Below are 14,147 nucleotides of genomic sequence, written 5' to 3' on the forward strand. Positions count from 1 at the left end.
TGCCTGCCTTATAGCTGTGATTTTTGTTGTTATTAAATATGACGCTTTTTCTTTCTGATTTTTACCACATTGTTTCATCTCCGTTTGGGGAAAGGATGGTGAGGCGGCTGAACTTGAGAGAGGTGCTTGATGGTCATTCAGACTGGTTGTCTCCCCAGCACAGGCTGGCCGGAGTCCCCTCCCTGAGCCAGAGCTGACAGGAGCTGCTTGTTCTTGGAGAAGGAGTGGGAGCTGCTGCTGAAGTTTCTGAGGGGCTCCGAGGATTCCTCCCCCCCAGGAAACCACTTTGGTCCCCCAGCCCCTTTGCCGCTTGTGAGGCGCTCCCCAGACTAGAAAGCCGCGGTTTGTGCTGGGGCTGGGTGGGGCTTTGGGACAGTTTAGGCTTGGCCCTGCAAAGGGGAGGGGTGGCTCTGGAGCGAGCAAAGGGTCACAGCTTAGGCTGTACCATTTGCTTGTCACCTTGAGAAGTTCCACCTTGTCTAGCAAAACCTCCTTTCAGAGGCAGCCACCACAAAGGGCTCTTATGAGAGCGGCGGCCCCCACCCCCCCCTTCACTTCCACTCCCTTTACCATTATTTTTCTTTTGGGGCAGAGCTGAGGGGCCTTCCTGCTATGACTTTGAGGGGCTGTACTTATTTTAAAAGGAGATTTAGAGTCTAGAGCCTCCCTGTACCAGAGACTCCTGTTTCTGATTTTCTAGTACCATCGGAGGACATGCCAGGGCTTGAGTAAGGCTTTCCTTCTCTGGAGGGCCTTCTGTCTTTTCCTTCTGTCAGCCTCTTGGGCTATTTGGGGAGTTAAGAAGTAGGTGAGGGCTAGCTTCTAGTACTGGACCTCAGAATGGGGACCAGCTTCCTTGTGGGGAATGGGTTGCGGGGGCAGAAGGGAGACATGCGTGTCTCGTGGGGTGTCTCTAAGAGGTATTAGAGCATAGTGGTTCAGGGGTACGTTCTGGAGTCCGGCTTCCCAGGTCTTCTACTTCCCCACCCTACCACTTTCTAGCTGTGGCCTTGGTTAGGTTACTTAACCTCTCTGGGCCCTTGTTTTCTCATATATAAAATGACAATGATTTTAGTGCCTTGCTGATAGGGTTACTGTGGAGATTAATTGAGATAATGCATTAAAATGCTTAGCCTAGTACCTAGTACATTAAAAGTGTCTCCAAATGTTAATCTTACTAATATTATTTAAGCCATCTACTTGGACATCTCTTTTATAGTCTCTCTTCCCATCTCCCGTCTCTTCTAGCTGTGCAGTTCAGGGAGCTCACTAGGCCTCAAGTGGAACCAGAAAAATCTGAATAATACAAGTAGGACTGGACTTTATCTCGAACTGTTTTGAACTATGCGCGTATCTTATCTCCATTGCATTTCCAGCACCGTGAGAGAGAGGCAGCAAAATTATCCCATTAGAAGGGCAGGCCACAAAGTGATTTACTGATTTGACTAGACGGCATACCTGCGTGCCTGAATGTAAGAACGCATGCACGCAGCCATTCTCCCACCTCGCGTTAACGTGGGGAGGGGCAAGATGGACTGCAGTTGATTTGCAGGGTCCCCAGTGCAAGATTTTTTTTTCCCCCAAACACAAGATTAAGTCCAGACCTGTCTGTGCTCTCTCCTTAGCAGAGCCCAGCGCTGAGTGGGCGGGTGCTCAGGAGCTAGAGGCTGCCGGGAGAGCACGGTGAGGTCAGCAGCGGCGGGCAGAGTGGTCAGGGTAGGCCTGGTGGGGCCCAGACCCAAACAAAGCTAACCCAGACCAAACACAGGAGCGGCCTCAGCCGTCTGGACTTCACATGCCGTCTTCAAGGGCAGCGTGCCTTGTGTGCTCAGGGTACTGTGTTCTCTCCCAAATCAGCAAGATTTGCAATCAGCGAACTGAGAGAACTCACAGGGGTGCTCTGTGAGGGACAAGACAGAGGCTGGATCTTGCTTGAAGCTCCAAAACTGCTCATCCAAGTGAGCTGCTGTGGAGTAACTGAAGTGCGGAGGAGGGAGAGCCAGCGGTTGTATTTGCAAAACCTGGATATTAATGCCATCTCTCTCTTTTTTCTGTCCCATTAATGTTTTTTTTTTTTTCTCTCAGACTCTGAAGAAACAGAGATCAATCCCATCAAAATACATTTGTCTGTCAACTGTGGATGATGTATCTGCAGGTCATGTTTTATGTTTTTCTACTTTCCAAATAGCCTTTGTTGATTGAGCATGTGTTGGTTTAAAATGGAAATGGCGTGGCAGAGCCTTTTGCACTAGGCACATTAGGGAGCAGGAAGGGGTGGTGGGAAAGGGTTCCTGGCGGAAGCATCGTTGGACAAATTGGGCTGGTTGGAATGCTTTTGCTGAAGTTTTTTGGGGAGCAAGCTGCTTGTGCTCTGTGTGCCTCTGGAGAGGGTAGCTTTACTCTCCAGGGTCGCACCTGCCCCACCAGAAAAAAAAAGAGGGTGAGGAGGATGAAAAGCAAGATCTTGACCTCTTGGGTAGGTCCTGAACTTGGGAGATTCAAAGTAGATCTTTGAGAAGCAACAGAGCAGTTTGGGGTAGATTGGGAGACATAATATATACCGAGCTGGCAACCTTTACATTATTGCGTGTGACCCTTCTAGCAGTCTCATATGAACAGGTGTCACTAGGTATCCTTGCTTTTCTGGTGAGGGAACAGAGCCAAAAGAGGTTAGGAACATAGATGCTGACTGGCAAAGTGAGGATTTAAAGCCAGGACTTGTTGGTACAGAAGCCATCTGGCCTTGGTCCTGACCAGAGTCTGAGGAGTGGGCTAGTGTGGCAATGGTGGGCAGTGAACTCCCTGAGGGCTACCAACCAGGGTTTCCATGACAGTGTGTCCCTGCTCTGGGCTTTGACTTCTCACTGAACTGTTGGAAGAGCAGTGGGGAAGGGTTAATAATTGAGTCAGACCTGGTTTCTCTGTCTGCACTAGAGCATCAAGACATTTCTTGAGCCTCCTTGGCACTGGACTTTTCCAGGCAAGAGAAGTCTCGGTGTGCCTTGCAAAGGGAAGGGACAGACATTTCTTGGGTTCTTCCTCTACTCTCTCATTTAATCCTTCCATGAACCATGACCATAGTTGTTGTTAGTTACCCCCCCCATCCCACCCATCTACCCATCCCTCCATCTCTCTTTCTCTCTCTCTCTCAAGATCAGACATTGATTAAGTATAATAACTTGCCCTAAGTGTTCCTGCTAGCAAATAGACCTAAGGTACAAATCCAAGTCTTTGGACTCTCAAGCCAGACCTTAAAGCTTGCTTCTACTTCTCTTTTTTCTTCTAAGAATTTATTTTTCTAATCCCTGGATAATCTTCCTGCTTCCTCTTTGAGTGAGAAGCCGCTTTGGGCTTTCTCTTTTTATACCGTGATACTTCCCCTGGGCATTGGATTCACCTTTCCTTCTAGTCTCACCCTTTTGCTACCACAGCTGGCTCTGTGTTGCAGACTTAGAGGTCATTTCAGGTTTCCTTTGGTCTGGGGATTTATTTTCGGTTTCTGGATCATCCCTCTGTGACATCCACCTTCTGTTCTGGAATGGGGTGATCCTTGACTCCTTACGAATGCTACACCCACTCCATCGGCAGATCCTGTTGGCCATACCCTCAGACATACCCAGAATCTGGTCACTTCGTTGCCACCTCCCCTCTACCACCCAGGCCCAGGCTCTCCTGGTCATCCTAGCAGCCTTCTACAAGATCTGCCTACTTCTTCTCTGGTCCTTCAACACTCAGAGTGATGCTTTCAAAATGTAAATCAGATCATTTCACTCCTTTGTAAACTCTAATGGCTTCCCATCCTCCAGAACAAAAGCTAATAAACTACATTAACTGCCGATTTCAAAAAAAATACACAAACACACAGGCACATAGCTGCCATGCTCGTCCTCTGGTACAGGGTGACTGTCTAATTTATCGTGCAAACTAGGACTGAATCAGGGAGAAAGGGACCTCTATTAATGAACGGCAACAGGCATAAGCGGGGACTGGACCCAGGCAAACTGGGAATCTAGTCCCTTGACCCAGAGAGCCATGTGGATCATTCTCTCACTTCTGTTTGGGTTGTTAAAAAATATTAACTCTCTCAGTGAGGCCTTCTTTGGCCTCTGATAAAAATTGCAGCACAATCCTGCCCCAATCCCATAACGCCTGTGCTGATTTATTTTTCTCTGTGGTCACCATCTGATAGAGTGTATGTTTTAATTAGCTATATGTTTGTTGTTGATCCCCCTCTCTAGCATGTAGACTTCAGGAGAGCAGGAGATTTTTTTCTTATCTCTTGTGTTCGATCTGTTATATCCCCAGCATCTCAATCATCCCGAATACCGTAGATGGTCAGTAAATATTTGTTGGGTGAATGGATTGAAGGTGGAGAGGAGCACTGGGGAGTTCTGTTTGTTAGAGTCTTTCTAATTAGTCATCTTCCTAAACCGTTTTTCTCCTTCTTCGCTATTTTGGTAACCCTTTGGTAATGTGGGACCCTAGAAGAATTTTCCAATGTGCCCTTAACCCTAAACGGAGCTAATGATGCAAATCACCATGATTTCCTAAACTGGGACTTGCTTTCTCCAGGCGAGGAAGTTTGTGAACAACCCAGCAGAGTTTACCAGGTTGCGTGAGGGAGGAGAGGAACTCCTACCCTTAGGAAATCATGCTTTGGGGGCTCTGCCCTGGTGTGTGACAGTACAGTCTGTGGGGGCCTGGGGGCTGGGCGCTGCACAGGCTTCTGGGCCTGGTGCTGGCACCAAAGACCTGCTCAGGGCTGACACATGGTCTGTTCCCTTTTCTCCTTTGTCCCCTACACCCAGTCTCCTCGGCTGTGGGCCCCTATTGAGTAGGGTGAGCTACTGTCAGTCAGGGTCCAGCCTTTCTTTACCCAGGACTCTAAAAGTTTCTTTTCTGAAACAGCTTCAGAGGAAAGGAGGGATGGAGTTGGGGCGGGGTGAGGGTGGGTAGGGAGGTGGAGAGTGAGGTTGGGAATCTGACCTTTTATTTCTTCTTTTTTTTAATGTTTTATTTATTTTTGAGAGAGAGAGAGAGAGAGAGAGAGAAAGAGAGAGAGAGAGAGAGAGAGAGAAAGCTGGGGAGGGGTACAAAGAGAGGGAGACACAGAATCCAAAGCAGGCTCCAGGCTCTGAGCTGTTAGCACAGAGCCTGATTTGGGGCTTGAACTCACTAACCTTGAGATCACGACCTGAGCTGAAGTTGGACGCCCAACCGACTGAGCCACCCAGGCACCCCACCCCTGTCTAACGTCTTATTTCTAATGGAAAGAGACAATTGGGATCTCTACAGCAGATCCTGCTGGGGTCAGAGAGTAAGAGGGAGCCTTGGAATTTCTGGACCCCTGGGAGTGAGTTTGAGGACTCATAGTGATGGGAGCTACAGACACAGCTCCACGACAGAGGGGAGTTTGGGCACTGGGAACTGAAATGAGCTGCAGTAGGGAAAAGAAGGGGAAATAAAATGCCCTAGAGGATCTGTAGCTTTGGTTTTCCTAAAGCTTCTGATATGGCCAGATGGCAGGGGCCAAAGTCCCAGCAAACTGGAGATGGGAGAGAAGTGTCGCTGTGGGACTCCTGAAGAGTCACAGTGTAATGGTTAGTGAAGAGGTGCTAAATGTTGCCAAAAGCCTGCAGAGGCAAACTTGGAGAATGCTTCTGACCCCTCACTCTTGATTCAGTATTCGTTTGGAGCCAAGCAAGCCTTGGCAAGCACGGGTGTAGTAGAGAAAGCCACTTTGTGAAACAAAAGGAAACTCCCACGGGCATACCCTTAATTCAAAAAACAAAGCCCTTAGCAATCTGGTGGGTATGAACTTCGCCTTCGGGTCCTGTTTCCCATGAGATACATCAACATGTCTTGTCTTTTCACACCTTTGTGCCTCACATAGCTCCCCACCTTCACAGTCTAACCTTGCACGGCTAGCCAGGTGTCACCCTCCCCACCCCAGGCTTTTTGGGAGACTCTCAAATTCCTCCTCTTTCTTCTTCTCTGGGTTCTTAATACTCTTTGTTTATAACTCTGTGATAACACAACACCTGGAAAAAACCCTACACTGCCCGTTCCTTGCACCTGAATATACTCTTTGAGGCAGGGACTCTTATTTTAAATCTTAGACTAGCTCAGTCCTGTTCTGAGGAGGGCAGGGTACACGTCTTTCCCCCTCGCCCCAGTCCTGCAGTGCCTGGCACGTGGGAGAATCTTAATAGCTTTTTGCTGCGTAGCACTGATTCTGGGTTAATCGGATGAACACATTATACAGTAGACTGACCTGTCTCTTCTTCCCCTCCCCACTCTGGGCAGTGACCTGCTTTGTGGCTGGTACACCTTGCTCCTGGCTCCTTTGTACTTATGGCAGGGGGCACTGCTATTTGCTTTTCTTAGTCCTGACCCCAATGTTCTCCCTTTGATCTCTGCCGCCTGCCCTAGCTCGCCCCTGCCATTGTCCTGCATGGAGCTAATGTTCCTCCTTCCCAAGCCGGGGCCTCTCCACCTCCTTCTCCTTGCATATTGTGAGGATGATGCCTGCGGAGTCAGTGATGATGGGAATGGCTGGAATGGAATTGAGGGATGGCCTCAGCCCCCTGAGGGTTCCAGGTGGGGCCAGCTTTTCAGGTAGAACGTCCATTTTCTCTGCTCATTCCTTCCTTGTTCCCTGAGAGAGTGTGTTCCTGAGCTGGATGGGAGTTTAGGCAAGTGAACTGTGATGTGAGGCAAGAGAGCGTTGTGATCCTGGGAAAGGCTGTGTTGCCCTTTTGACTAAAATTCTGCTGTTTCCGGAAGTAAGCAGGGTAGTCATTGTATGCACGGGCACTAAAGCCCACCTCTCTGGGTTCTAATCCTACTCCACTGCTTGCCAGTAGGCACCACCTCGGGAAAACGGGGTCATACCAGTGCCTGCCATGTTCATTCCTTCACAAATAGTTACTTTGTTTTTAATGTTTATTGATTTATTTTGAAAGAGAGAGAATGCCAGCATGGGGATAGGCAGAGAGAGAAGGGGAGAGAAAGAGAATCCGAAGCGGCCTCCATGCTGTCAGTGCAGAGCCCGACACGGGGCTTGATCCCACAACCGTGAGATCATGCCCTGAGCTGAAATCAAGAGCCAGAAGCTTAACTGACTGCGCGGCTCAGGCGCCCCAACTCACAAGTCGTTATTGTTGTTCTAGGTACCAGGGAAACAGCAGTGAACAAGGCAAATGGGTTAATACATTGACAGTATCTAGCACATAGTAAATATGCAGCAAATGTACCCATATTCTCTTTGTAGTACTTTTCAGGGAATACTCAGGTGGGGTGACTTTTGACAACAGCTGCGAGACCAGATGTCCCTGAGACAGGGAAGGATGGAAGAGGTTTAAGATACAGATTCTGTATTTGAACTTAGGTTCAGGACAGCACTGGCTTTAGTGGCCTTTCATTTTGACACTAAATGCAGGAGCTGGCTAAAAATCACCCTAGAAAATTTATGAGTCTGCTTAGTTCCATAGAAAGGGCAGGAGGGGGTGACATGGGACTGCCTAGATTCTGCCTAGCCCATTTGTACAGGCAGCACCATGCCTAACAAGCTGTGTGTGGAGGACCCTTAAGAGAGGCCATCTTTCTTTTCTTTTTTTAAAGATTTATTTTGAGAGAGAGAGAGAGAGCACGTGCACACATGTGAGCGGGTGAGGGACAGAGAGAGAGGGAAAGAGAGAATTCCAAGCGTGGGACCCTGACACTGGGCTCGATCTCATGAACCTTGAGATCATGACCTGAGCCAAAATCAAGAGTCAGACGCTTAACTGACTGAGCCACCCAGGTGCCCTGAGAGCCCCCATTTCTTGAGCAGTCTGGAAACATGAGACATAAGGAAGGAGAACAGCTGTTGACCTCTCCACTGTCAGGGCTCTCTGGCTGTAGAGTAGAGGACGTTCTGCTGGAGGAGGTGGCTTGGGGAAGCTGACACTAAGAAGGAGAGTGAGGCGAGGTAGAGGTGTGTGGCCTGATAGTTTGCCTTCCCTGTTTCAGTTTGTTCCTCAGGGCTGTTTTACTCCTGGGGTGATTATTGGCTAGAAGCAAAGTTTCAACTTAAGGCTCCTGATTCATTATCTGTGGTTTCCAGTGGAAGTCCAAGCCTGATGTGGTCCTTAGGGAAATGGGATTGGAGTATAAATGTGTGTTACATTTCCTGGGCATCAACAAGTTTTCCAGCCACCACCCTACTCAGGGAAAGATAATCCTGACTGTGGTTCAGCAACTACTTCACTGCTTCTCCCACTTTCTTTCTTCCAGCCTTCTCCCATGGTGGGTTTCAGAAACGAATGCCCTTATAGCACAGAGCAAGTGCCCTTGACACGAAATGTGGGTCGATCCAGGATGCTTGGATTGGTGCCCATGTGAGCTGCTGGCACAGCTTCCCTCAGAGACCTGCTAGCTTGGCTGGGACCATGACTGTTTGCATGCACAGGGACAGGGGAAGTTACTCTGGGTCCTTTCCAAGATTCCGGAGTGCAGCCAGGCTTAGGACCACAGGATACCATGCTCCTTCATCTCGTTTTTATTGCCTTTCTTCCGTCTTCAGCCATTACTTCAACTCAGTTAAGCCAAGTGTACGAAACTTGAACTAGGCAAAGCATTTTCCTGTAGATGTAAATCCATGGTTCATTCACAAGGAAGGAAACAGAGTGTGATGATAGTGGTATTTCTCAACTTTTTTCTCATTATCACCTTGCTAAGGAACCTTTTTTAAATGTTTGTTTATTTATTTTTAAGGTGAGGACAGGGCTGGAGGGGCAGGGAGAGTGAGAGAGAAATAATCCCAAGCAGGCTCCTCGAGTTCAGCACAGAGCCCCATGGGGGGCTCGATCCCAAGAACCGTTAGATCATGACCTGAGCTGAATTCAAGAGTTAGACACTCAACTGACTGAGCCACCCAGGCACCCCATAAGGAGCCTTTTAAGACACTTTTTTCTAATCACTTCCTCTCAAGAAATTTTAATCCACAGACATACCAAAATTCTGTTTATATATGGTATGTGTTATCTTTCATACTTTAAAATTTTTTTAATGTTTACTTATTTATTTTGAGAGAAAGAGTGTGCACACACATGAGCAGGGGAGGGGCAGAAAGAGAGAGAGAGAGAGAGAGAGAGAGAGAGAGAGAGAGAGAGAGAGAGAATCACAAGCAGGCTCCATGCTGTCACCATAGAGCCCAACGTGAAGCTAGATCCCAACGAACAGTGAGATCACTACCTGAGCTGAAATTGAGAGTTGGACACGTAATGAACTGAGCCACCTAGGTGCCCTGATCTTTCATACTTGAAAAGAGTAAGATGTGTTTATGCCTCAAGAATCAATTTTCAGGGCACCTGGGTGGCTCAGTCGGTTAAGCATCTGACTTCCACTCAGGTCATGATCTCACATTTCGTGAGTTCAAGGCCCGCGTCGGGCTCTGTGCTGACAGCTCAGAGCCTGGAGCCTGCTTTGGATTCTGTGTCTCCCTCTTTCTCTGCCTCTCTTTCTTTCTCTCTCTCTCTCAAAAATAAATAAACATTAAAAAAAATTTTTTTAAAGAATCAATTTTTCTCCTCTCCTGGGGGAACCCCATTTGTCGGTTCAGGGATTACAGTAAAGCACCATGGGATTGCAGTAAGGAATGTAAAATGGCAGGGAAGCCTCCAAAGCTTTGCAAAATTTAGTTCTCCCATCTCCTCTAACTGAACTTCACAGCTCCATAATTTATAGTCTTATCTCTCAGTCTGTCATTCCCATTCTGCTCTTTCTCCCCTTCCCTGGATTTCATCTTTTTTTCTCTCTCTAGTGTGGAATTGTAGGAGTGAATTTAAGTAAAACAGTCATCTGTACAGCTCAGGGACAATGTAGGGAAGATGATTTCCTAAAACAGTCCTTTAAGAGGTCATCCCTTTGGGAGAAAGACCCCAGAGACCCATGGGTACCCCAGGGGTATTCATGGGAAAACATAATAGACTTTAAGTATTGGGGGAATTAAAGATATACATTTGGAGTTGCCTTTCAGAGGAGAGGAGCTCACAAGAGGTCTTATATTGTTCCCAACAATATATGGATATGGATGTCCTATACTGGATCTAACTTCCCTACATAAATTCTTTTGGGTTTGGTGCCATTTCTGCCAGTGGAAATATCAAACTCCTTTTCTCTGGCAATAGAGTACAACCAATGACAACATCTTCTCTCCCCTCTAGAAACTACCAGAGGCATGCCATGTAGGTGACGGAAGACCCTTTGTCATGCATTTACAGAATCTGTATGTGGCAGTCACCAGACAAGAGATCCAAGTGAGACAGGAGCATCAAGGCACTGGTGAGTAGCTCCGTAGCTGTGGAGGTTCTTGGTCTCCCTGGGGTTAGAGTTAAGGTATAGGTCTGTGCTGTCCAATATGGTAGTCGTGATTTAAATTTAAATTAAAAATGAATAAATGAAATAAAATGAAAAATACATCTCCTCCTTTGCTGTAGCCACATTTCAAATGCTCAATAGCTACGTGTGGCCACATGTGGCCAGCGGCTACCAAGGCGGACAGTGAAGATGCAGACATTTCCATCACTGCAGAAACTTCTATTGGAACTGGTCTAGGTATTTGGAGAATTAGTGAGAGGACCAGGAGAAAGATTAATCTCTCTACCTGAGACATGGTAGGAAATGTCTATTGAAGAGCAGTTGGCTGTTTTGAGTCAAAGAAGCTCTTGTCCTACCTAGTTAAAGTGGGCCTGGGGAATCTTCAGAGTAGACACAGAGCTTTCCAAAAGTCAGCTGGAAGTTGGATTTGTGGCTACTTCTGTCTGTTTATATCTTAGTACTAAACCCTGGCCTTTATCAGAATGCTTGGTAAATGCTAATGCCTTCCTGGTAAGAAGAAGACATTTATCACTGTCTTCTCTTGATCTTTCTGATTTCAGGAGATCCTCAGCCCTCAAGCAGTACCTCCCCACAAGGAACTGAAAACCAACTTCTGAGCCAGCCAGAAGAGCCGGTCTCCTCAGCACCATCCCTCCCAGTGACTGAGAAAGACCCCACAGTGAGTCATGCACCTGTAGCCCCTGAGCCAGAGGCCCCGTGGCTATCACCTAGTTGATGCTGCCTTAACAAATACTGGAGGGTATTTGTGACCAGGCCTCTAGATTATGGATTTCTATATGGAGAATCATGGTCTTGTGCATCTTACTTTGGTATTTCCTCTCTGCAATTCCTGTACTGACTGAGGGACCTTGACTCCTTCTCCCCCTTACCCCGCTTCCAGTGATAGTCTATGAGGTTGTTCCCTGCAGGAGAAGGGATGCACACATTGCATAGGGTCTTGTGTCACATTCACGGCCCAGCACAGACTTCAGACCACCTGTGCCAGCCACTCATCCCACCCAGAGTCAGGGGAGCAACCTAACCTAAGTGGAACTGTTCGAAACCTCTATTAACTTGGATTCCTTTTCTTTCTAGGGTCCTTCAGGCCCTGTGAAGAGACCTCAGTTGTCAAAGGTCAAGAGGAAGAAGCTAAGGGGGCTCTTCAGTTAACCTGTCACTGTCTCAACTGCTGAGGATGGACCTGGAGAATAGTGCCCTAATGTCAGCCTAAAAGGCACTCCCATGGCAGGAGTATCTCTGACACAGAGTTATATAGTCTGAGGCCCCACTGTAGGGGCAAGATAACTGAAGCCCATGTTGAAAGGCATGGGTACTGTTGACCAAGGGAATCTTGGCTCTAGCCTGTTGGCCATTGGCCTTCCCTATCCAAGTGGAAGCCAGCTTCTGAGAGTCCCATACCTTCCTCTCTTTTGTTAGAGGTTCTCCAGACCCAGGGTCCTACCATGGACTTTAGATACATAGGGCAAGCCAGCAAAAAGGCTCAACATGCTCAGGAAGCCTATCTACCTTTCTTAAGAGTCTCTAGCCAGTCCCAGGTGCTCCTCAGAGACCCACTTCTCTCTTAAGCATGGAATAAAAAGCACTCACACCCCCCTGCTTTCGAGATTGCTTATTCTATGTAACATGACCAACCTATTTCACTTTACTGGGCCTCACCCATTGTCGTCTCTAGATGAAGTTTAGGCCCTCAATCTGCTCCTTCAGATTCTTCTCATGCTTCTCTCATGTGGCCTACGCTAAGCCTCCATTTGGGAACTTTGATCTTGAGAACTCTTTCCGTGGTGGGCACAGACAGAACAGATTGCTGCTGTTCTCCTTTGCCCAACTTCATATGGGGTGTTGTTTTGTTTTTTGTCCTTGTTTTTTTTTTTTTTTTTTTGTCTGTTTCCAAGGCATAGACAACAGACTAAACCACAATATGGGATTGAAATTATAAAGAGCTTCGAGCACAAGGGCCGAGGTAGTTTCCCACTGGAGTGGGAGAGAAAGGAATTTTATTCTCCCGTCCTTCATGCCACTTCAAATAACATGGTAACTAGAAGAACTCGAGAAGATAGGACAGCAGGGAACAGGAATGGCCACAGAGTTCTCTGGGACAACTGAATTGGCCTAGGGAATGAATAGTGCTTAGCAGGAAAAAAGGCAAAATTTGTATGAGATAGGAAGAATCTTAGTTAAAAAGTCCACTCTTTGGACAGATCTGGAAAGATTTAGCAGACCAGGATTGGCAAAGTCCCATGGCCTTTTCTGCTAGGTTTTCCTCTATGGGTAAGACCATCTGAAACATTATGTAGGAGAGACAGGAAGGAAAGTAGAACCCCGATGTTTACTGGGAGCTGTTAGGTAGAGGAAGGAATGGGGGCAGAACCCACGGGGGCCTTTTCGGGCTTATTTACTTATGATGGTCAAATGCCTCCTCATTCCCATGTCTTCTCTGTCTGGGTTGGGTGTTTCTGTCCTTATGTCAAGTCATGGGGAAGAGGACAATCCAAGCAATGATAAAGTAATAATAATTATAATAAGAACAGCAATAATAATAGGCAGCTAAAAGTTACTGAGCAGTTAATATATACTAAGTACTCTGATAACTACCTGGCATTGAATCCTCATAGCATCGTATGATGAAGATACTGTTAATCCATTAAGAAATACAGTCTTGAAGTGATTAAGTGACTTATCAAAGGTCATTCAGCTAATAAGTAACAGCCAGCATTTGAACCCAGACTTTTGAGTTCTTCACTGCATCCGTATGTACATTACAGAAAACGTTTTCCAGGAAGGGTGTTAGGCCTTTTCTATCTTCCACTGTAACTGCCCTTCTCCTATGACCCTGCTTCCTTTCAATAGGATCTTGTAGTTCCCATCACCTCTTCACAGCCGGAGCCTTTCAGGACTTCAGGACCGCCATGCTTTTACTGACTAGCCCAGTCTGAGAGCTCCACCGGGGCTCATTCCCAGTCACCGTTGATAACTCTTCACCTCCAGATCACAGTGCCCCACTGTCGTGACTATCACTGATGCAAATTGGGGACTATGTAAAAACAATCTATCAGATGGCTCACTTTGTTCTTTAGGGATTTTTTTGGCATAATTTAGATAGCCATATTTCAGCATCTGTAAGGTATGAGACCACATGGAAAATGGGAAGATTTGCCCCAGCAAGCTGGGAGAAAATAAGAGTTCTTCACCCTGGATAATCCCTCTGCCCTAAGACCATGGTCTCAAGAGCATGTACTTTTAATCAGAGGGGAATCAGGGGTTTGTGAACCCCCTAAAATTGTAAGAAAAATTCTAAGAGCATAACTTTTCCATGTTCTCAAAAGAATGCATGACTTTTTTAAAAGGTTAAGTAAGAGTATGCCTAATGATCTCCCTGCCACTGCCCCCCTCTACCCCAAAGGTGGCAGCCTCCATGGGGATATTGCCTGAACATATCCTTAGAGAAACATTGCTCCCAGAGGGTCTGCTTCTGGTATTCTTGCCCTGAAGTTCTTGCCCCCCAGAACGAGGGGTGGTGTTTGAGAATCCCTGGGCAATACCAGGGAAATCCCTGCCTGGACAAATTGGCCTAGCCAGGCTGTATTCCAGCCCTGCCCCCTGGCTTGGGCCCCTCCCCGAGGCCCCCAGCCCGGCCCAACCCCCACCCCACATGCACATAAAAGGGTCGAATTCTCGTGGCTGCTCCATAAATTTTATTCCGTAAATATTAGTTTTCCCTGTGTTTAATAAAGCAGTGGCCCACCTCCCCGCCTACCCGCCCGCTC

The 14,147-nt window shown here is 47.3% G+C and overlaps 1 protein-coding gene across 5 annotated transcripts in view; it reads left to right on the forward strand.

Annotated features, from left to right (window-relative positions):
* Positions 1-11,980, forward strand: part of NHEJ1 (non-homologous end joining factor 1) — an 81,506-nt gene extending 69,526 nt beyond the window's left edge. For 3 of the 5 annotated variants that reach the window (XM_019445914.2, XM_019445915.2, XM_019445913.2), the window contains exons 6-8: positions 10,209-10,326; positions 10,923-11,041; positions 11,458-11,980. In XM_019445914.2, the coding sequence (XP_019301459.1) occupies positions 10,209-10,326; positions 10,923-11,041; positions 11,458-11,532 (312 nt within the window). In that variant the 3' untranslated portion in view covers positions 11,533-11,980. Of the gene's footprint in view, positions 1-2,085; positions 2,156-10,208; positions 10,327-10,922; positions 11,042-11,457 lie in introns of all 5 variants that reach the window. The other 2 variants (XR_002079000.2, XM_019445917.2) reach the window with 2 other exon arrangements.
* Positions 11,981-14,147: the final 2,167 nt, after the last annotated feature.

This window comes from Panthera pardus, unplaced genomic scaffold, assembly GCF_024362965.1.
Source record: "Panthera pardus isolate Hobbes unplaced genomic scaffold, ASM2436296v1 HiC_scaffold_10, whole genome shotgun sequence".
Lineage (NCBI taxonomy): Eukaryota > Metazoa > Chordata > Mammalia > Carnivora > Felidae > Panthera > Panthera pardus.